Consider the following 25,478-nt stretch of genomic DNA (forward strand, 5'->3'; position numbering starts at 1 on the left):
AACATTAACACCCTCTTCAGTGTGACGCAATAACAGCATCCGCAACAGCAGCAACCACTAACGGTGACGCCACACCTCCATCTTCACCGCCGTTCTATGTCATACCAGACGACGTCACCATGTCTCTAGAAGCAGCAATCGAGAATGAGATGCGGTTAAGAGGATTAAAAGAGAAAGAAAACAATTTAACTAACCAGGATTTAGTTAGATCACCAGTCGCTGATTGTTTGAGTAGTCCAGACGAGTTGTGGTGCGCCAGAAATAAAGATTTTGATGCCCTAGTCGAGTCGCCTTCGGATCAAGCAAGTGACAAATTCGAAACATTGCTCTGTGCTTCAAACGAAGACTTAGATGGCAGGGTCTCCTTGACAGATTTGTTAAGTCAGGACGAAGGCAGTGAAGCCGAATACGAAACAATGAAAACTCAAATGAAAGTATTGCAATCTACAGTAGTTATGCAACCTAAAGATGACTCAAGTAGCCCCATAGAAGAGGTTGCACCACGGGACCAAACAAATGACATAGACCTCTTAACAGATACAAGAAATATAAGCAAACCGGATGCTACTCAAATACGTTTAGATTTAACACCAGACGTGGTCAGAAATTTTAGGACCAAGAAGTTTTTCGAATCGGATACAGACGATGCTGTACTTTCAGAAATATTTTCAAGAACTATCAGTTCTGCAGGAGCTACACCAACAGATGATGAGTTTGGAACAGGTCAGAAAGAAATGACACCCCCAATGCCTTCCCCAAGGATTGTCATAGATAGCCCTGAAGAAGATTTAAAATCGTTGGTTAACCGTGGACGACCAGCATTTTTGATGGAAGATTTCGAGGAACGCCCAGCTACATCCACCCTTTCCTTAGAACAAACTACTATCACAACTGTAGATAGTAAAGAAGAAGTAGAGGGTGATAGTTCTACTAATTGGATGACTGTAGAAGAAGCTGTTCAAGAAAAACAAGTTGGAAACTCTGGAGCAGTAGTCTTAAATGAAAACGAATTCTTAGCTGAACGTTTGACAACTGAATCACACGAAGGAAGTCTTACAGAATCACAAATCCAGGATGATATTTTAGACAAATCACTAGAATATTCAGATGAATATGTGCTTAAAACAGACGAAGAAAAAGATTTGTCTTCATCCCAAGAGGCATGCTCAAGATCTTTTGATGAAAATTTGGAAGGTTTTGATGAAGATACAGGAATCATCGATGAGATTTTGCACTCTTCTAGTTCCTTTGGAATGAGGGATATTAATAGATTAGAAGACTTGGTTCAAGATATGTCTAATGCTATTGATGAGAATTTGAGGGCCCAGATTTCGCCTGATAGTTCGGCTACGTGCGAACTGAGCAGTGGTAGTGGTGGTAAAGCTCCGGGCGTTGATTCTAACAATGCTACTAACATTGCTGCTAGAAATGCTAATGTGAGTGTTGTTTTTTTTTAAATATTTTTTATTTGTACATTATATTATGACATGAACGCGTTTTCATACGAATTGTCTTAAATGGGTTTTTATGATAAAATTATTATTAGAATGAACTCTACATGTTTTTTTTTATAAAAACTTAAATACAAAATCGCTGCGTATGAAAGTTGATCATGGCGTTCAATTAATGTTAAGATTATGTACACTATATTATAAGTTTTTGTGCTTTTTCCCGCATCAATTATCACTAATACTTTATATTTTCTCAGTGATAACACCTTAACTACAAAAATAGCTTTGGTTTACAATATGTCTTTTAGGATTTAGGTGGATACTAACAGGTGTATTTACAGCATAAGGTTACCCCATGACAACTGAATTGAAGTTTTATACGTCGTATATTCAATGTGAAAATTGCGTGACCGAATCTTTTTTTGTTATATTTCTAGGCCCACAGAAATATGATACGGCTGTTTTATACTAAATACACGTCTCTTTATGATTTATTATTATTAAAACTGTTATGATATGATTCAACTGGTACTGGTATTATTCTTTTTTTTGTAAAATATGTAATATACATACATATAATATTCACATTCTTTTTTATCAATATCTTTCTATTAAATTTTGAAGCCTGTATCAGTATATTAACCAGTTACATATCTACAGCGTGCATAGTTTTGTGTCGTTTGTGAAATATTAAGCATCTGCTATAAAAAATACTGGCACGATTACATATATCACGTACGTAGTTCTTTATACCAGTTAATCATTTGAATTTGAAAATTTGGACTCTGGTCTCAAACGATGACTTAAAACGTCGAGAAAACATAAAATTAGCAAATCAGATTTTTGGAGAAAACTCAGGATGTTAATAAATTCAATGAATTATTATATTTCGGATTGCTGTAATTGCAATTGATGTTCACTCTTTCATAAAATAGATTTTTAATTTTTCGAAGAAGAAGTTTGTTTTTATAAAAGAAAGATTTGCTGATTTTTTGGTTTTCTAACGTTTCAAGTCAATCTGAAATTCAAATTAATTTCAGTTTAATTTTAAAAATTTGTCAAAGTTCGAAAAAAATATTAGCGTTTTTATGGTGTTTATCAAAACTAGACCTTTCATCAATATTTTCTGATATACAGCTGAACCGATTTCAAAAATTTGAAGCCATCCATGAGGACTAGTGTTTCTCAACTTTGCGTTGCAAATCGTGCTGATTAATTTTTGACAAAGATCGGCCAAGCCGTTTCTTAGTAATAAACAGTTGAAAAAATAGTCCTAAAGTAAATACTAAAATATTACGGCCCTGTGATAATCGTTTAATTTTAAAAATTCATCAAAGTTTGAAAAAATATGATTGTCAGAATTTGTATCAAAAGTCGCTTTTTTGATGTAATAAATCAAAATTTGAATTTCGCAAATTAAAAAGCCATTAGTATAAATTCGATATTATTAAGCCATAATTTGGAATAAAAAGATAACATTTTAGGACACACAAGCACGTGTCTGTGCACTATAATTAATATAATAATTACAATTAATTTAAATATGTTTGAGAGATATCACATGGAAATTATAATGTTTGTATCTAATAAATTATCAGATCCAAACATTATAATTTCCATGTGATATCTCTCAAACATATTTAAATTATTAGTCATAATAGCGAAAACTTTATTTTCGAAATAAACTGTTGAAAATTTTATCTAAATAAATCTAAATTTCGGTTGATTAAGTCAATTATTACACATTTCAGGAAGTTCATGCAACTTGCCTTAAGGCAATATGCCACTTTCAACTTGTTATGATATAGAACGAATTGATTAATTCAATTAAATTAAATTAAAACAAATATGTTTTTTGGTAAAAACAAACATTTTATTTTGAAATATTAAAAATTGTATATAAATAGCAAAATCTAAATTCTTTTGATTAAGTCAGTCAGTTACATTGCATTTCATTACAATTGTATTTACACATATCTGGATGTTTATACCTTAAGGAAAAAGCCCACTTCCAACTACTTATTTTATAGCAACATAAAGTTTCAAACATTTAGAAGTTCGTGAATATGTTTCGTTTTTCTTGAAAATTACAATTTATATAGCAATTGGTCATAAATTTATTCGCATGACGAATATACACGTCAATCACAGTTAACTCATTGAATTCTAATTGCTGTTCAAAAATAAGGAGAAAAATCTTTTTATTTTTTTCTTCAGATTATATATTGATATTTGATTCATACTTTACGATATTGATATAAACTTTTCCTCTAAGATTATATTCGTTCAGGCAATGTTTTATGCAGTTTGCAACCGTGCAACCGTGCAACGTGCATCTAATAAAAGTTATTAATGTTACCGAATGTCGGGAAGTGGTATCAAATGAAACATTTTCTAGTTTACTCGGCCATATTTCATTTTATAATTAGAACTACGAAATGTCAGCAGTGCAGATATTGGCGAATATATAGATATACTTGCATATAAGCTTATTGCAAGATATGGAAGGAGATAATAATGGTAGTAAGGAGATAGTAATTTTTTTATTTTGGCGTGTCGTCTCTAAATAGTTCTGTTACTTCCTTTAGAACAATTTTCATTTTTGTTAAATTATTAAAACTACGTATGCATCAATAGATAGCAAATGCAATGTAAAGTATATGTTATATAACTAGTGGTACATGGCATCGTGCCTCAAGGCAAATTGCTAGAACTTTCTGTACCAAAAATTAAACTTCTAAAAAAGATTTAAATTTTTTTAGAACTTTGAACTAAATAGATTTTTGAGAATTTTAAAATCTTTGATAAAAATGACCTTTTTGAAAAAAAATGGATTTTTATAATTCGAAATAAAATAGAAATTTTGAACATTTTTTCAAAACAATAGCTATACTATAATAATAGTTATCTGCGTAGAAACGAAATATCTAACATGAGCGCTACATCGCATTCCAACGGATAAACATTGGTACGGAACCCATAGAAATTTAAATAAAATTTGTTCATATTATTTAAATATTTATAAAAAATCTGATAATTTGATTTGCATATGTGTAATGAATATTTTTGTCAAATCAAATGGCATTTTTTAAAAGCTTTTTTTATTGCTAGATCGCTAGACTCGCCTTTCCAAAAATTTATCTGTTCTTCACTTCGACAATAAAAATTAAATGTTTTTTGAATCATTCAAATCAGACGGTCCGTTCTCTCAAAAATTAAATTACCATTTTTGGCACATTTTGCCCCGTATATTCGGAACGACTGGGTCTGCCTTCGTCAAAAACTAATCAGCACGTTACCTTATCAATAGGAATCGAATGTTTCTAGAATCATTTGAATTGGTTAATCCGTGTTCACTAAATTGTCGATGAAAAATGGTATCCGCACATGCATACACAAACACGCACGAACATACATCCATTTTTTCTAACGTGTGCCAAAATGTTCAGAAACCTTTGAAACGTAAGGCTATATGAAAATTTTCTTTTTTGATTTTTTCGATTAATATAACTTACCCTACGGGAAGTTAATAAAGTATCTGTACCTGCGCTAAGGTTAAAAAATTATGCATGCCAATTTCAATTATCATTCACTCTCAGTTTTCTGTATATTTCATATACTTTTCTTGGTTTAAAACAATAACATTAAAACAATAATAATAACACGTAGGCGCCAATCTTTAGTGATCCAATATCAGGTCTTTTGTAGGAGCTAAAGTCGATTTGTAGGTGTTATTAGATGATCACGAATTTTCTTTGATATTGAGATTGTAAATATCCGCATAAATATTATGTATTAAAGTTTTGTTATTCGCCATAACCTTAAATATTACTACTCACGCCTGGATACTTTTCCTTTAATATCAGAAGATTTTTTTTTCCTGTAATCTTTGGCCATTAGGGTCCTTCTCATATTTTTAAAGAGATTTGTTTTAGGCATTTTTTATAAGTATAACAAAAATATTTGTTTTACAGTAAAATAACTACAATATTAATAGCTAGATAATCTATAAATAATTTATCAATTTTAATGTAAATCTGAATATTGAAGACAAAATTATTTAAATTAAAATTGTTTATAATTTTTACTTGAAGATAAAACAGGAAAGCAGTAAAAATCTAACCAAAAGTTCTAAATTTATAAGAAGGTAACATTTATAAGAAGTATCGAGATATATAAGATTTTTAATGCGAATGCGAAAACAAAACAAGAATTAAATATACTACTTCAATTTTTTAATATTTAATACATTTTACGGGATGTAATCGTACCTAAAGGTACATGAGTTAAAATAAAATATATTATTTTCTAAAATAAAAGTATGCTAGTTTATGGCCAATTACATGAGCTGATTGCCAAATAAAGGTTTCGTCAAAATCGGTCGAGCAGTTTTGGAGATTAACCCAAATAAACAGACAGAGAAATTAACGAAAATGTTAATTAGATACATCATTTTTATTTATTTGAATAGATGTGTAGGTATAATTACATTTACCCAATTTTATCAAATTTTTTATTAATCATTATATTTCCATTACCAGTGCGCTTTAGAGCGCCTCGTCCAATGCGAGTCCTCGACGACCACAGTGACGACGACATCAACATCTTCGTCATCATCAGCAGTCACCACTAAGAATGAAGAAATCGTGTCTTCTAAAAAGGTCACAACCAAAGCTACTGCCAATGGTGAGATGATCACCAATGGAGGCACTGGTGATGCAGCAACTCCTAAGAAGAAAACGAAGAAGAGCAAGAAAGAAAAGGGAGAGGCTGAGAAGGAAAATATTAGTGTGGTGAGTTAATAGATGGATAAGTTGGATAAAATAATACTGAGAATTGTATAATTTCTCGGAAAGTTATAGAATCTTTGATATTGATAAATCTGTAATCACTCCACATTTTGTTTTTTACCAGTCTGCATAAACTATCAACTTTATCAAAATCATTCAACTCGCCAGACCGTGGTGCTTATTTGATGATTGAAATACTGCAAACTAGCTTTGACTTTGGCTCTTGGCCAATAAAACTTTGAATAGATTTTTTTTTATTTTCTATGATAAAAAAATAAAATATGATAAATGTGCTCTTTAGAGTACACTATTATTAAAAGTGCACCATCCAAAAAGAACCTTAAAAGACAATTGGACATTTTCACAGATAAGCTATGATTTATCAGCTCTCAAAGTCTTTAATTGTTATGCAGATTTTAAGTGTCATATCGGTTACCAATATTATAGATATTTTTTATACAATAGGGGAAAGTCCTCGAGTGCCGGACACCTAAGGTTATTTATAAATAAATCAAAAAATATTTTACGAAATGTTCATTAAATTATGACTTATGTTAGATAACAAAGTTAGAAATCAAACTAAATTAACAAAAACGCAATCTTTGCTAAAAAATAATTAATACTATCAATCAAACTTTGGTAACAAGAAATATGATATTACAAAGTGACACCTAGTACCGGACATTTCAAAATAACCAGTATTGAACACGCCATCTCCACACTCTGGAGTATCTGCACATGTGTGTTTGACGAATATTCTTAGATATTGCAAAAACAAAATCACTATTCATCCTCCCTTTTGGCTGGGCCACACCGATGCTCTCAGCTGGAGCATTCATCATAAGATTTTCATTCTTTGAATGGGAAATACGAAAAATGAGGATATGTAGTGACCGTTAGCACTCATACAGAACAAAATTAAATAATTAAAATAAATTACGTCAATTCTCACAACAAATATCAATATGTTTACTGTCTTAGTGTCCAGTGCTAAGGGAAAGGCATGTTCGTTCATTTAGTGGTACCTACTATAATTGTTTAAAATATCTAATAATATTCTACCATTTTACGGATAATAATCAAGTACTACTTTTATCATTGAATGCCACTCAAATATAAATGCATAAATACACTAGAATTACTTCCATTGATATTTAGGTAACGCCGTGATTTTGCGCCTAAAACTGCAAAGAGTTGCTCCCGCCGTTGCCGTGTGCGTCACAGATGAGTCTTGGCGGGTGATCCTGCACCTGTGTGCCCCCCGCGCCCCTTTCACTTGTATTTTGATATAAAAAGATTTATAATCGCTTAAATAATACGTGTTAAATAGAGTGTCCGGTATTAGGTGCTGTCCGGCGTTACGGGACTTCCCCCTAATAGCTTTCCGATTAATTATATTGCCCGTACTACAAACAAAATATGTAGTTTCCGATAATTTATACCAGTATGCCTTAGATATGTTGTTCAGATTAGTAATATAAATTTGTATTTGTATGTTTACTTTATTTTTATTTTATGTGCATGTGATTTGCTGTTTTTGTGTGTATTGTGTTGTATCCACTATATAAGAACGAAATCGAAGTCTGTCCTCGAAAGATTGATATTCCTTCAAGACCTGTACCAAGCGATTTGCCCAGATATGAAGATGATCTTTCTAATATCAACGTCAAACATTTGGTGAGTAAAATTATTTATTTAGAGTTTTTATTTGTATGATATTTTGCATCGTATTAGGAGATTAAGCACACGATAAATAAAGAGAACTTAAGAGCAGCTTTATTATTTTATTTACACGGATATATTTTTTGCTGGTTATTGGAACAAAAGGAAATACTTTCGTTATGGATTCTCAAAAATTACCGTTTATCTGCCGATAGCAAATTCATGAAAATTAAGGTTATAGCTGGTTATACATCTTTTTCCCTCTACTTTCAAATATTGTTGTTGAACGATGCTAAACTTTATTGGTTTTTGACACATCGGTGGTGGACGCTTTTAACCCCGTACCTTCATTTATTACTATCTATTTTTCGGTAAATTCTGGTAAATTATAACTGGGAAAACGTTATTCGACAAAATGTCTATTTGATCAATACCAAATTCAGGTTCTGAATTTAAATAACAAAATTAAAAAATAATATAACCTAGAAAATGCTTTATAAATACCAATGAGTATATATTTATACAAATGAGATAATTCAGAGTACCGTGTTTGAGAAAAATATGATTTGCAAAAAAGAGTGCTACAACGCATTTTCATATTAACATTTCAAAAAAGTTGATATGTTGAGTTTCTAGTAACACATGGGGCCCGTTTAATAACGTTTTTTGTATAAATAAAACTACAAGCAAAACTACTTACTACAAATTAATCATAATTAAATAATATTCACGTAAAACATCCTATTAAACGCAAATGAACATTATCTGTCAAAAACGTTTAACATTTGAACTATTAGCCACCGTACATTGTTTTATTCAAATTACGCTTCTAATAATAATAGAAATAATATCTCACCTTTCCGACAACCTACTGATTAGCACGAATTTTTCAAGACTAAGACTGGCCAAATCGGTTTAGCCGTTTTCGTGTTTTAGCGGATCATTTTATCGAGAGCTTCATTTTTATATATAAGATATATTTTCTTGGTGTTTTCACAACATGAACATGAAATATATTAAAACTACGCTCTAAAAAAAAATTAACGCTTTAAATTATTAATATTTTTGTAGTTTTTACAAGTTTTACAAATTATGATAGCTTTATAAGGGATTTTATATATCATACAGTTTGTATAAGTGCTCAAGGAGCAATAAATGCAAACACCTTCCAGTATGAACTATTTTTTTTCTTCCTTTGACTTATTGCAGCAATATCTGGAAAGGTTATTTTTACTTGGAAACATATTTTGAACTATATTTTAGAGCTAAAACGAATATTATAGTTCTTTGTCATTACAAAGCAGGACTCTTACCACTGCGCAACAGATACCCCTTTTATTCAATATAAGTTTATTTATAAAGTATTGATAATAATCTTTGATCAAGATTATTAAATGATAGTAAATTGGTACTGTTGTTTCAAATTAAATCAGCGAATGCGATCTCCGATTTTATTTTATTTTGATAGATCTTGTTTTCTTGATCTTGGTGAACTGTCCATGAATTAAGCTCATATTCAATTGAGCTTTCTCCCCCTTGGCGATGCATGGTGACCAAATTACTCCACCACCCCCAACAAACATCACAAGTGTTTTTAGTATCCAAAAAATTGTAAAAATTCTGATTTTTTTTTGAAAAATGTTGGATTTTTTAAAAAAAGCAATTTTAGGTTTTCAAAAAATAAAAACACTTGATGTATTACTAGATTCCTCTCTACCTGGTGATATTCTGTGATTTTTTTGTCAAACCTCTCCGCTTCTTCTAAGCCTCAAGTGACTAATGGACGGCCTCTAATAAAAAGAGTTAAAAAAATAAATGTGCAGTTAATATTCAGAATGTAGCCTGATATTTATTCCGAGTTCTCCTATCGAAAGTGCCTAGACGTACCATCGCGTGTGCATATCGATATAAATTTTATCAATATTAAATTCTTTTCGGTGCATTTAACACGAGGAATGCGCGCTGACAATATAAGCCGTTGTTTTCGACATCAATAATAAATGGTCGATATATATATATATATATATATATATATATATATATATATATATATATATATATATGATGGATGAGTTCTCGATTTATTATTAATTTGTATTTGAGTTCCGAGTTGAAGAGTGTTTATCTTGAAGTTTTGGATGCTTCATCTTCAAGTTTTCTGTCAATATAATCAATATAATGATAAAAATTAAACGTATACCACAGACAGCTTTATTATATTGGAAGAATTGATTGCAAGTATTTTTACTTTGTTACTGTTTTAACAAATTTGTTAAAAATTATTATGATTAAAAAAACTTTTATAATGAATACTATTTATTACCTTATTACTTTATGATAAATGTGATTAAAAATGACCTATATAATAAATGAAATTAAAATGGATTACACTGCGCGACACTAAATTTTTTACCTGAGATTTTATGATGGTTTTGAAGTAATTCGAGGATGCTGATGCCAAAAACAGTAACAGAAATTTGCTAACAGCTCTATTTTTTGAGATATGCCAATGTTCCAGTTTTGTCTCAAATTACAATAAAATATAGAACATATTTTATTTTATGCCTTCAAAAGTCTTTCTATATGATTTTCGATCGTGGACAAGGCCTGACTGATTTTGTCGTAAGCTCCTACATTTGTCACCCAATATGTTGAAGTCCCACCTTACTTGATATCGCTCTTCCAAAGTCTGGAGTCTTGGTGGATACTCTCGCCCTGCTCTTTGCTAATATATCAACAATTTTCCACAATCATTAAAAAATCGATTTACAATTAGCATTATTCATTATCTTATTTTTAACTTCCCGTAGGGTAAGTTATTGTAATGGGCCGAAAATCGGAATTGAAAATTTTTACATTTCTCGACGTTTTGAAGGTTTCTGAACATTTTGGCATACTTCAGAAAAAATTGATGTGTGTGTCTGTGTGTGTATGTATGTATGGATACAAATTTTCGCCCACGTTTTCGGTCGTACGGATCAACCGATTTGAATGGTTCAAAAAAATTTCTATTGATAGGGAAAAGAGCTGATTAGTTTTTGGCAAAGGCAGGTCCAGCCGTTTCGGAGATACGGAGCAAAGAGTGCAGAAAATAGAAATCGAATTTTTGAGAGAACGGAGTATCCGATTTGAATGATCTAAAAAACATTCAATTAGTAATGATTGGGAGAAGTGTTTATTAGTTTTTGGCAAAGGCAGGCCCAGCCATTTTGAAGATACGGAGCTAAATATGTAAAAAATGGCAGTTTTTGAGAGAACTAAGCGTCCAAAATTCATAATTTTGTACCTATTTATAATTAGTTATTGGAGTATGTGCTGTGCAGCTTCTTGTTGTTGGATTGAAGATGATTGGCGAATTTCATGTTTTTTTATAATAATAAGAAATGGTAGTCTGGTATGAGAGCACGACAAATCAATGATTCCCTTTACGACACTTGTATATTATTTCCATTACCATTTTATTACTATTGATCACTTTTTATTCATTTTCATACCTTTTACTTCCCAAACGGTTTCTGCCATGCTTCTGGTTTTTGCTTCGGCTTTCTCTATAAAACATCAATCATTTGCATTCTTCCTTTACCCAATTTTTTTAGTCCTTCTAATTTATCTTCAACTACCCCGTGTAGGTGGCACTCTTTTGGCAGAGTGGGTCCGATCCAGTTTCCTTTCCATTTTTGGTTCGTGCTCAGTAGAGTTTTTTCTTTGTCCACTTCTTCATTGGTTGCTCTTCAGAGCACTTCTTCATTGGTTGCTTTTCAGAGCACTTCTTCATTTGTTGCTCTTCAGAGCACTTCTTCATTGGTTATCTTGTCTGTTCACTTTATCTCCTCCAATCGCTTCCAGCACCACATTTTCAAATTCACCAGATAGTTTTTGTCGGCATTTCAATGAGTCCATGTCTCTGATCCGCAAAGTACTTGCAAAGATGTTTTTTATACGTGGATGTAGTATTTATCAGAAATTTAAAACAGACATATCTTTGTTTCAAACGTATACATGCGTGACAAAAAATATATAAATGGTTAATTATTTAATTTAATTCTTTCTAAATTCTTCCATCAAAATTGCGGCACCTAGCCAGTAGCCAAATAGCCTCTTTAGCCAGTGTGACAAAATTATTTTCTAATTTATGATCTTTCAGATTTATGTGTCGATGGTTATTGTCATACATTGCTGATTTATTTTATGGCTAAATTATGATACGTGATTAGTTATGCGCTTCTACGAAAACACTACTCGAAAAGATTTGAATATTGCACGATAAAAGTAACTGTTTTCTATTTAGCACTTACATATTTTAGTGCCATTGTCGTTAATATTGCAAGATAACTGTATATTGATAGATGTATTTTTAACACGACATTAGGATTGTCGTTTTACTTGTCTTCATTTTAGTAAACTCTTGAAGGATATTAATATAAATAGTAGTATGCCCGAAGGTAGGTTCATGGTATGAGAGCACCAGAATGGGTCCGATCCAGTTTTCTTTTCAGGATCGTGCTCAGTAGAGTCCTTTCTTCGCCCACTCTCCTCAGAACTTTTGTATTTGTTATCTTGTCAGTCCACTTTATTTTCTCCATTTTCCTTCAGCATCACACGTCAGAACTCTCTAGATAGTTCTTATCAGTCAGTCTTTTCTTAGAGTTCAAGTCTCTGATCCGTACGGAGCTATGCTCCAGACGTAGCATTTTATCAGTCTCTTCTTCGTGAATGCCGCGTTGGCGCTTGCAATCCTTGTCCTGATCTCTCTCGTGCAGTATCAGTCTCTGGTCAGGATGCTTCTCAGATATTTGAAATGACCTACGTCTTCCAATTCTCGATTTCCAATCCTTAAGGATTTCATAAGATTTTTTTTATTTATTTGAACATATATCATAGTCATATCCGAGCTGTTGTGCTGTCTTCTTAAATGACATGGCTTTTAAAGGCAATCCAAACGGTTGTCCCATCTTCTAGTAATGGATGTAACATTACAATTTCTGGAATACTGATGAATTTTTATTAATGTAGTAATGGCGGGGAAGGACTATTTTTGCATCACTTGAAAAACTATTGCTATCTCTAATTTCAAGTTAAAAATATCTGATATAATATAAGCAGAAAGAATATGGCCAATCATTGAGTTGCTTTCAAGAACACTAGGTTATGAGATGTATGATGTATCTACATCACAACAGTTTGTATTATAAAACACATAATCCTTTTGATTTTTGTTCAAATATAAAGAAATAAATTTTAATAAATGTAAGTAACGAATTTAATGAATTAAATTCGTTACAAACAATGGTGTTGTGCTAATATTTTTTTGCCGGAACGCTAGAATTTAAAATCCGGTTCAAAAAAAATGATATTTCGATAAGAACTCACAAATCTAATATATTGACTTTTCATAATACAGCTAGTCTATAAATTGTACAAGTATGAGGGAATCATTGAGTACATAATTTATATTCTTTAATAACATTAATTATATTTATTGTGGTATTATTTGTATTCATTAATACTTACAGGTATTTATTATGATATATAAGTACTCAAGATTTATTACAATACTTTATAAGACTTAACCTAATAAGATAGATCACCTATTACCTATCTTACTATACTATATTATTGTATATCATAGGTAGATATCTATTATTATCAATCATATCGTGAGATACCTACACCGTCATTAACTTATTATATATACCTACATACTTTTTACTTCTTATAAATATTACTGTCTAATTTATATATTTACCTATATTATATAGGTTTACCTTACGCCCTATGTATTATCTATATGTCTATTATCTATATGTCTATTGTCTATACCGGGAACTGAACCCGGGACTACCGCGTGGCGGTCGCGCACCTTAACCACTACCCTATCGGGTACCCCCATTAATAATATAATATGGGACGCACTGTTGTTTCCGCGGGTCATTTTCTAATTAATTAGGTAATTAATACTAAGGTGGCGCGACGACACGCGAAAAAAGACGGTTGATTGTAGCGTTACAGTGGTGTAGTGGTTAAGGTTGTAGCGTGCCACGCGGCGGACCCGGGTTCGATTCTCGGTAGGGTTAATATAGCGTGTAAGGAAAATTATAGGTAATAGGATATATAGTAGATATAAGTTAAGTGTATTCGGTATACAATGTAGAGATTGGAGAGTATGTGATGAAATATAGCGTATGGTATAGAATGCAACGTATAGGCATACGTAAGGCTATAACAATACACGAATAGGAACCTATGATGTTGTAGGTGTTAGCGTATAAGAAATGCGAATGAATATAAGATTTAATTGATAAATATTATTTTTTCTATAAGAATTTTTATCTCGGTATTAAATATCTAAAATATCCAAAATATCCGTTAAGGCATCGATTAGACCTTACTGCTGCCTTTGCCGTTATCAATTCATAGAAAATTAATTACTGCACTTTTAAACGATTGTGTGCACTGTGCGACAATAGACATAGAACTATAAATTTTATTAAATGTTTGAGTAACTTGTGTGAGCTGATTTTCTTAAGATGTTCTTAGTCTCGCAACTTACTGAATTCTAAAAATTATAAATTTAAAAATATAATATAAAAATTATTATACCGCTGTCTGGAAGGGATTGCAATTTATAAATATACAGACTAATACATACAGAATTTGGAATTTTTCTATAATCCGTAATATTGAGAAAGTTTGCATTAGATCGAAAAAGGGATGCTTATTTACCTAAGCTATGGAAATATATATGGAAAAATTATATGATTTGCACATGCATCCTGTGCTCACTTAAAGTATACAATGATCATAATTGATATATAATAAAGTGTGAAAACAAAATTTTCGACGATTTGTATTATTAGTTTTTTGGCGGTAGATGCCATAGTCTTCTAGATTATACTAAAATAATACGGCCCTACGACAATTCGTTTAACTTTAAAAATTCATCAAAGTTTGCAAAAATTGTTATCGTCTTTTGGCATTTGTCGAAATTAGACTTTTCGTCGACGTTTGCTCAAAAACCCCTGAACCGATTGCATAAATTTAAAAGCCATTTGATGTATCTCGATGAGGATTATCGTTTCTCAGTTTTGTGCGACGATCTGTCGAGCCGTTTATTTGTAATTTGGAAATTTACTTTATATAACGATAGAGCACTTCGTCTAAATGGACATACTAAACCATTAAAGTCCTACGGAAACTGGTTCAATTATAAAAATTATTGATTTGTGAAAATTTTCTTTTAGAAAATACTCCGAATTAACGTGTTCGTTCGTTTTCAATGATGTGTAATAAATCCACTCGGAATACTTTTAATCACTCTTAAATTAATTTATTTCTTATTTATTAAGTCGATTATTCACATATATCGGGATGTTTATGTAACTTGCCTCAAGGAAACATACCAATACCAAGTAGTTTAGATTGAGATTAGAGATCTTAAATACATGATAAAATAAATATATCTTGATAGATAAAAAGTAATAATATTAATTCATAACGCTATTAGAAATATATTTAATATAACCTCATCGGGAAGACATTGGTCAACCATAGGGTCTTCTAGAAACAGTGTGAGTTATGGAATGAGCATCATTATAGATCTAGAACATATAATTCAAATTACTATTCTATTCAAATTACTATACTATTCAAATATAGGAAAAAATCGTGTAAAATTAATTTGCTAATTGAATTCATTTGTCTTTGAATATCAGTATATTCCTGATTAAAAATGGAACAATATTCATTACTCTTATATCTCATTTAAACCCAGTTATTATTTTTCTACCCGTTTATCATCACGTTTCGAAATGAGTGATAACAAACATCATTCCATGAAATAGATATTCTATCTATTTCCTTACACCTGTATGAGTTCCACTCAGGTGTGTATGTGCAATAAATAAATAAATAATTCGTTTGTATTCGTTCGTAAGCTCTCAGGTAGTTAGAGCTATCTCTATGTACTAACATCAGTTCCAATACGAATCTTATTAGAGGAACGCGTGTGCGTGTGCGGTTATCTGTTCGGTTTTGTGATCATGTGAGCCAATAATTGGATAAAAGAAGTTTTTGGTAAAAAATTATCGATAAATGGATGTGATGAGTGGAATAAATTGGAAATAGTATAAAAAATTGTGGAGTTATATGTGTAATCTATCGAATTGGTGATAATAAGGCTCTCGTTATTTTTTTAATAAAATTAGCAATGGAAGATACAAAAGTTAGGAAAATTTTGGGACTAAATATAAATCTGATTATAACAATCCAAAGGCGATCTTGTATATTTTTAAAAAATACTAATTTGAAATTCAACTTAATTTGTTCGTTTTAATTACAGTTATTTATTTTATTAGTAAGCTAATTTTGATGTTTTTAATTGCTCAGAAAAAATTGTAATTTTAAGAAAACCAATCCACAAAACTGAAGCTTAAATTAAACTTATTAAAAATTTCGATTATTTAATAATGCTTTTATATTGGTTAAAAGAAGATTGGTTTAAAAAACAAACGGAAATTTTTAGAGCAATTAATTTATTAAAAAAGTTAAACTTAATCTAGTATGCTCTTATTTTGTTGGAATATATTATTAACTTCCCGTAGGGTAAGTTATTGTAATCGTCCAAAAATCGAAATTGAAAACTTTTGCATTTCTGGACGTTTTGAAGGTTTCTGAACATTTTGGCATACCTCAGAAAAAATGGTGTGTGTGTGTTTTGTGTGTCCGCATTTTTTCGTTCACGTTTTCGGGTGCACGAATCAACCGATTTGAATGATTCAAAAAACATTTCGATTTCTATTGATAGGGGAGATGTGCTGATTAGTTTTGGCAAAGGTAGGTCCAGCAGTTACGGAGATAAAGAGCAAAGAATGCAGCAAATAGAAATTGAGTTTTTGAGAGAACGAAGCATCTGATTTGAATGATCTAAAAAACATTCAATTAGTAATGATTGGGAGAAGTGGTTATTAGTTTTTGGCAAAGGCAGGCCCAGCCATTTCGAAGATACAGAGCTAAATGTGCAAAAAATGGCAGTTTTTGCAAGAACTAAGCGTCCGATTTAAATGTTTCAAAGAACTTTCTGCTTGTTTTAACAAAATAATTTATTCTAAGAAAAAAAAAAATTATTTTATTTTATTTCATTTTTTTTTTTTTGTATATCGAAAATAACTCCGATTTTATTTTTAATTCTGACTAAAGTTCTAATATACTTAAAACAAATAATTTCAACTTTGCAATTCAGTTTATATAATTCTTATAAATATTAGACAATTTTACAATATTTATAATAATCTATTTGAAAACATTCATTATTTCTCGAACATTTCGTTACGGTACGGGAAGTTCTAGCAATTTGCTTTAAGGCACGATGCCATACACCCCACTAGTTTAATTTATCTATTCAATAAATTAAAAGCCATATAGTAATGATTAATGATTAAAGTATATTTTACTAATCTCTAAATTTTAGACAATACATTATTACAACTTTTTATATTTTGATGATAGAAGAAATGATTCTCAGTCTATTGACATTCTAATTTTCAAATCTTCTTATTTTGTCGATTTTTTTGTCACTATTAATGAAAAATGTAGTAGACGAAGGCTGTCTGAGGTGGGTGTCAAACCTGGAACTTCAGATTGAACTCCATAGCTCTTAATGTTTAAAGGTCCCAAAAGGTTACCCAATTCAGTACCCTTTCGTAAAAACTTGGTCTACCAACGATTGGTTTTTAGTTCGACATCCACCTTGGTCAGCTTGATTATGGACCAAACTTATTAATGCAACTTATAATTATTAAGGCAACTTATGTGTTTTGTTTTGATGGCAGAAGAAAAGTGTCAAATACATTAAAAATTTTTAATGTCACTTATATATTTTATTTTCCACTTCAAATCTTATCACTATTAGCGAAAAATATAGTAAAAAAAATTCATTTAATAATATAATTTATAAGTTTTAACATTTCTTCTTAATCTTGCTCGATTTTACGTAACAATAAAAATAAGATAGTAAAACAAGAAACATCAAACATTTTTTTCTTGAGACCTTTTTTATATGACTTTCATTTTGATTTCAAGTAAATTATCTAACCTTACGATAAACGATAAAAGTACTGAAATAATGAAAAAACATTATCTACGCCTATCATTAATCTACCGTAATACTAATTAATTCTGAAACATTAACCCTTTCCACACGGATGCTGCCGCTCCGGCGACAAAATACGTATTAATTCTGCAATTTGCGAGTGAAAAGGGTTAACAACTATATACTGCAAATTATAAGGGATCTTATATGTATCCATAAAGTCCTCTCATATTGTATCTATTCAAAATTGCAAGACGACTACCAATATCATTCTTTTTTTTCTTCTCGTTGTTTCATCTTACAGTAAAATAACGAAGCAATTTCAATCGATAATATGCCTATAAATAAGATTAACTTATATAGACCAATAAGGATAAAAACATAATGAAACGTATAGTCAATATTCACAGCCATGAAATTGTATGAAATTTATTTATTTGACCGCAAAAACTATCTATGATCTAAATTTAAAAGCGATTTAGTGTCGATCTTCTTGAATTCGAAGAAGTATATTTATACTTTTATAGTTTTATTTGAACTCGATTTGTATCATGAAGTAATATGATGCCCGTAATTCGTTTAACTGAAATTTTCAATTTTTAAAATTTACTTGAACTGCTGAATCAGAATCATGGTAGATATTTAGTATAAAAATATTCAGAATAATTCTTGATATTTATTGTTTTAATTTCTGTGGATTTTCTGCTTATATTTGCCAATAATATATATGAAACATTGATTTTCAAATTCTGGAATAGTTTGTGTAATTTATACAATAAGTATATGTTAATTAATATCAAATCCTAGTAAATTTTACTTTTTAGAACATGTTTGATACACGAATAATTACGCTAGATACTATTATTATTTTTCACGATACTAATAAAATTTCCTTGATTTACTACTTACAAACATTGCTTTAAGGAGTATATACAATCATATACATTTTCATGTTATAATAAATATATAAAAGAATTAGAAAATCGAAATTTTTAACTTTTCGTAGGGTAAGTTATGGTAATCGTAAAAAATCGAATCGAATTTTTGCATATCTTTACGTTTCAGAGCTTTTGAACATTTTCGGAAACCTTACAGTTAAAAAAAATGTATGCATGTTTCTGTAAAAAATGTACGCATAAAATTCATATTTTGCAATTATTTCATAAATTCTTTTTAATAATAAAACATTCAAAAAACATTCAAAAAACATTTGTTTTAAGCAAAACGGCAATTTTGAGAAATCGGAGAGTTCGATTTGAATAATTGGAAAAGTATATCACTTGTACTGACAGAATGATAAATTGGTTAACTTTTTGAAAAGGCAGGCCCTGCGGTTTCGAAGATAAAGAGGAAAAAGTTTAAGAAATTGCCATTTTGCGATCATATCATTGATCGAAATGCATATGATATTCTTAGATATTTTAATAATTAGCGAAGGGTTTAGTGGCTTCAAAATTTTGAAAAAAAAAATTAAATTTAAAAAAAAAACACCATTTTCAAAAAAGTATTTTTTTTTTTTAATTTTTCAAATGTTTTTAAAATTTTCAACAATTAAAAAAAACAAAATTTTAAAGCTTTCAAAATTTCAAATTGCAGTTCAGGAGACAGGAGACAATTTGCCTTTAGACACGATCTACCACCACTAGTTCTAATTAATTAATAATCATAACTATTAACTACTTATTGGAAAATTTTGATTTGAGACATTTGATAAAATATTGTTAGTGATCTTAAAAAGTCACAAATATTCAATTTTTGTAACATTGAATTGTAATTTTCTGTTACCACTATTTCAAAAGAATTAATTTTTTTTATTAAATTGAAAATGCAAAATATGAGCACGTTTTAATTCAATAAAATAAATTTTTCGAGCGCATTAAGTTTATAAATGTATAAAATATATAAAAAATCATGCAGAAACTCTTTAAACTATTGATGGAATTTATAAACATGGTCTTAGAATTGTTGGAACATTTGATGCATTATTTAGATTTTATGAATTTAAATTTTAATTTATATATCTACATACATTTGTATATTCTCACACATTTATATATTTACACACACATTTTGAAATTCAGAGATTATATATAGAGTAGGGCGTGGCACAAAGGTCCAATTTGATTTTGAGCAGTTATATTGCGAGAACTAAACCAATTTTCTCACAACAAATAACACATATCAAACAAACAACTATTTAACTATGTTCAGTAAAATTTCTAGCTAATTCATTATTGCAGAAATGATTTTTTTTGCCAGTTTACAAAAATTATTACCTACTTTTTTTTACCCCATAGACGGGGTAAATTCGGATGAACATGGGACAAACAGATCTAATGTGTTATTATAAATTTTGAAGGTATTTACCGAAATAATAGCTACATCATTCATTGCAAAATATATTTTTTATGCGTACGTTTTTTACAGAGATAACATTGCATATAACCTTGATCTGGTATTTCGTCAGCAATATTCATAAGCAGATTTGGAATAACTATTTATTTATTTATAGTAAAATTGCTTTTTATCAACTCAATTTACATTTTTATTCACAATTTTTTATTGTTCACACCTTTCACTGGGTAAATGTTCAGTTGGTTCTTTGTACCAGAGAGAAAATCTGTTGAATGTAACTTGTAAATAATAATACAGCTTATGAAACAATTAAATTACGCAATCTTAAAAATTATATTAAGATGTCGTCAACTAAACAGCAGTGCTCATAACCAAAAAAACCAACAACATAAGAAAATACTTTTGATATGGATTTTTAGGCATTGCCGTTTATCTCCTGGTAGGAACGTCGTAAGCATCAAGGTTATGGCTGGTTATACATCCTTTTCCCTCTACTTTCAAATATTATTCTAAAATTCTAAACTTTACTTGTATTTGAGATGCTGGGCTCCTTTTCCCGCGGACCTTTAAGCCCCGCTCTATCCTATATATATACAAATTACCTATGTTCGTTTGCATATAAGTATTGTGTGTGCATTGAGGAGTACATGGTAATGAAGTAAAAGTTTTTTTTTCTCGCAGAGAAGCGCGTGATGTCGACTGTAAACAATCTGAATGCATCTAATTAGAACATAATTATTACTGTAATTATCATGTACATACATACATACATATGCATGTTTGTCTTTGTATCTGTTTAATATTGGAACAAATATACATAAATGCATAAACATAGATATTATGTATGAATGAGATTTCACAACGGAATAATAGAAACTGTGAGCACGAATTTCCATTCGAGATGGGAAGAAGATTATTAATGGCAATATCAAATTATTATCTAATATTTAGTATTTAATAAGTTATATTTTTTTATTTTGCTAGTTTTTCAAACATTATCTTCAAATTTATTAGGACGATTATAACATATTTCATGCAGTTTATGGAACTTAGCTTAAGGGTGTATTCTAGTGTAAAAAAAAACTAGTGGTGTATGTCATCGTGCCTTAAGGCAATTTGCTGGAACTTTCCATACCGAAAAACATTTTTTTTTAAACTTTAAATTTTTTTGAAAATTTTTGAAACATTTGTTTTTTTTTTGTATTTCGAATATTTTTGAAAATTTTGAACACTTTTTTAAAGCAACCGCGCTGCATAGCTAATTAAGAGTCGACATATCAAAGCGCGTAAGCGCCGCGTATTCGTCCAAAGTGTAAACATTGGTGCGGAACCCATATGAATGTATACAAAATTGATACTTATTATTATAATCTTTTTAAAAGATCTTATAATACGATGTACATATGTCTAATGATCATTTTTAACCGCCAAATGTTTTATATTTTTTACTTTTTTCTATGAATCTTCGGAGACGCTGGCCCTGCGTTCACAAAAATGGCCCTTCGTTCACTAATTGTTTATTTCTTCAATATAAGTAAAATGTTTTTTAAATTATTCAAAGCGGGCGCTCGGTTTTCTAAAAAAAACTGCTATTTTTGCACTTTTTGCCCCGTGTGTTCTAAACGGCTAGACCTGCCTTTGCCAAAAACTAATCAGCACGTCTCCTTATCAGTAGGAATCGAATGGTTTTCGAATTATTCAAATCGGTTGATTCGTGTTCGTGGAATCGTCGACGCAAAATTGTATCCGCACACACATTTACATCCATTTTTTCTAAGGTATGCCAAAATGTTCAGAAACCTCTAAAATGTAAAGATATACAGAAATTTTCATTTTAGTTTTTTTGTGATTACTATAACTTACACTACGGGAACTTGAAAAAAAATTTTTTTGTAGCATATTTTTTAAGTTTATTTATTTAAGTCAGTATATTTATTTAAGAATACTCGTACATATGTGTATGAGAGGATTTCTTAAAATTTAAATTGTTTTTGGTGATATAGATCATTGGCTTTAGTAATTTTCTTCTGTTTCCTCGCTTTTGCGAAACTTCAAACGCCTTTTTCTCTGTCTTTTTCAATACGATGCCCACGACTTCTCGAGTTCTACAAAATCTCTTCAGTGAATAAGTTTTAGTAGAACTAAATAAAACTAACGTGAATACAATTCACTTTAAATTTTCAGAGAATCTTCTTTATAGACCCTGGCATATAGTAGTCTCGTCCTCAAATTTAAAATTTTGCTAATAAAAAAAAAAATCGTGAACCTCGAAAATTGGCAAGTAAAATAATCCTTTTCTTCAAACAGTCGCCAATTTGTCATATTCTTCAGCTTAATTCTAGTATATGCCATTGCGACATCATTCTAGATTAATTATATATTTTTTTCATTTCGGATTATTGGGCTGAAATCATGGCATGATTACTTGTCAATTTTTTGGGACCCCCCACTTCAACTACTGCTAATTTTTGAAAATATTAAATTTTTGTCTTTAGTTTTGTACTATTGTAACATTGATGAATATATTATAAACAATTATAGTAGAGAAATTGATTGCCTCTTTTTTACTATGATTTAATACTATGATAATAGGTAATCTACACTCGATTACCCTTTAAGTCAAAATGTCACTTATACCCAATTTCTAGCGCGAATTGGATTTTAGGTACGGAACTTTAGCATGTGACTTTGGCAAAAAGATAGAACATGTTTTGATTAGAACAAACACTATCAGTGATAAGATATTTTTTGTGTTTTATTACACTCTGATAACGATTTTATACTGCCTTTATCAGGAGGTGGATTTATACTGTTATACGTGTTATGTATATATATATATATATATATATATATAATATGAGATCATACTTTTTATCACCATTATCTAATTAGCAAAGTGATTACAACAAAGGTATTGATTTTTTGTCAGAAGTATTTTTAAAATACAAGTTGAAAAAGCATTGTTATTTTTATTGTTCTATTGTCAAAAAAAGATTCATTATTAAATATTTGATTATTATTCAAATATTTTCCTAAAATTTAGTTGTAATTAATATATAACCGAAGTGAATTCTTATTCTAATCATTTTATTGTGATTTATTTAAATCAATTTGGTTTTTAGTGATTTTTAGTGATTTTTTCTTAAATTATTTATTATTTTGTTAGGGTACATACATAAAATTAAGAAAAAATTAAACATAACTGGTTTATATTATAATTCATGAAAATAATCTCATAAATAAAAATACAAAATAGTAAATTAATAGCAACTGTTTATAATTATATTGATTCAATCTAGCTCACATGTGATAACTAAAATTAAATAAAAAAACAGCTATTGGATATTACTATGCTTCCTATCAAGATTTAACCAATTTCCAATCAAAAATTCAAAAAGTGAGACAAGTAGTCTTTATAATTTTTTTGGTATCTATTTTCTATGCCATCTCGCGACGAACCTCCAGAAGAAATGCTTACATTAAGTTTTTGTGCGTGGATGATCAGTAGATCTCTACAAATGGGTTTGCCTGACGAAGTTCAAAATCGTTCAAACGAAAAGTCTAACGAACAAAAATCAGAGAATGCCGAGTTCAGACCAAATTTGCTCAAATCTAACTCGCAACTCGTGATCTCCAAAGATTCTGGAGGTCTGACCAAAGTATTAGACAAAACTGGCGCAAGTACACCTAAAATTGCAGTTGAAGCATCTGGAAACGGATATGTTAAAGATAGCAAATTGGATTTTGAAAGGTCTCAAAGTTATGATGCTCAAAAAGCTAAAGAAGTTATGAAGGGAAATACATTTCAAGGCATTAGTAAAAAGACTTATCTAGATCAAAGTATATCCACACCTAATTTTCTGGATGAGAATGTTTACAATAAATTTATGAAAGTTGAATCAAAATATAAAAGCAGCTCACAGGATTCTACTGATGGTCCAAAATTCTATGAAGGTGTTGGTTTGTACAAAAAGGGAACAAGAACTTCTGCCAAAAGCTTTGAAAAGCCAGACAATTTTTCTGAAATTAAAAATTCCTTCGAAAGTAGAAATATAAGCGTTGGAAGTGATGATGTTTTTTCTAAAACTCCTGTGTTAGATGACATACAAATTAGTGCTGGTACTTTAGTAAAAGACTTCGAACAAAGATCCAAAAGTGAATCACATGTGCTCAAAAAACCTGAAGAACACTGTAGAGCTTCCGATGAAACATCAAGAATTATTGCTTTATTTGAGGCGAAAGCAAAAAATGATGATGGCAAGAGTATTGCGAAAAGAGATGTTGACAATTCGAATAAAACTAATAGGATTTTTATTCTATTAGAATCAGAATCCAAACATAATATGGATAATAGTCTGCCAATAGATCAAAATGTTTTAAACCACGATGTATCAAACTATACAACTAAAGCAGCTGTTAATTCAGAAGAGCCGCCTAAAGTTCTTAAAGATCTTCCTGAAGTACAAGTGGATACCAAAAAATTAGCAGAAAAGTTTGAAAATAAATTACCAAATGAGGTTGATAGCTCAGAGCAGAAAACCAAAATTATTGAAGATTTTCCTAGAGAATGTATTAACGCCAAGAAATTAGCAGAAAAATTTGAAAATAAATTAGCAAATGGCGTGACAGTTTCTAAAAGTTGGGACGCCAGTTCTTGGAAGGCATTAGCAAATGATAGCATTGCAACTCCCACAGATCTTTCAAAATTAATTAAGAATTCTGAAGTGAATGATGACAGTATTGAATTATCACCTCGTATTGATGCTTCAAATAATAAAAATATAATTGAGGCAAAGGTTATAGTTAAAGATCAATTGATACCAACAGATACCACATCAACGCATTCCGCTTTAGAAAATGATCATTGCCAATCCAAATCAGAATATACAAAATTTGAAGCCTTGCGTAGTAGGCAATTTAATGCGTTGTCCAACAGACAAACCAAATATAAAAGTTTTAATGCCATACCAGAATCATCTTCTAGTTCTGCAAAACCAGATAATGTACAAAAATTGAAGAGTAGTTTCGAAAACTTAGCACTTGTCGAAAATGACCAAAAACAAAAATCAACTGTCAAAAATGATTCAAGTTTTATGACACATGGTGATCATACGCAATTTCAAAATGTCATTA

The 25,478-nt window shown here is 30.2% G+C and overlaps 1 protein-coding gene across 1 annotated transcript in view; it reads left to right on the forward strand.

The window, feature by feature from the left end:
* Positions 1-25,478, forward strand: part of LOC113386817 (serine-rich adhesin for platelets-like) — a 254,324-nt gene that overhangs the window by 48,518 nt on the left and 180,328 nt on the right. The window contains exons 4-6 of the mRNA XM_026624577.1: positions 21-1,436; positions 5,993-6,244; positions 7,811-7,918. Coding sequence (XP_026480362.1) covers positions 21-1,436; positions 5,993-6,244; positions 7,811-7,918 — 1,776 coding nt within the window. The remainder of the gene's footprint in view (positions 1-20; positions 1,437-5,992; positions 6,245-7,810; positions 7,919-25,478) is intronic.

Source organism: Ctenocephalides felis, unplaced genomic scaffold (genome assembly GCF_003426905.1).
Source record: "Ctenocephalides felis isolate EL2017-DRISC unplaced genomic scaffold, ASM342690v1 CF-g0.4_SCAFFOLD_00845, whole genome shotgun sequence".
Classification (NCBI taxonomy): Eukaryota; Metazoa; Arthropoda; class Insecta; order Siphonaptera; family Pulicidae; genus Ctenocephalides; species Ctenocephalides felis.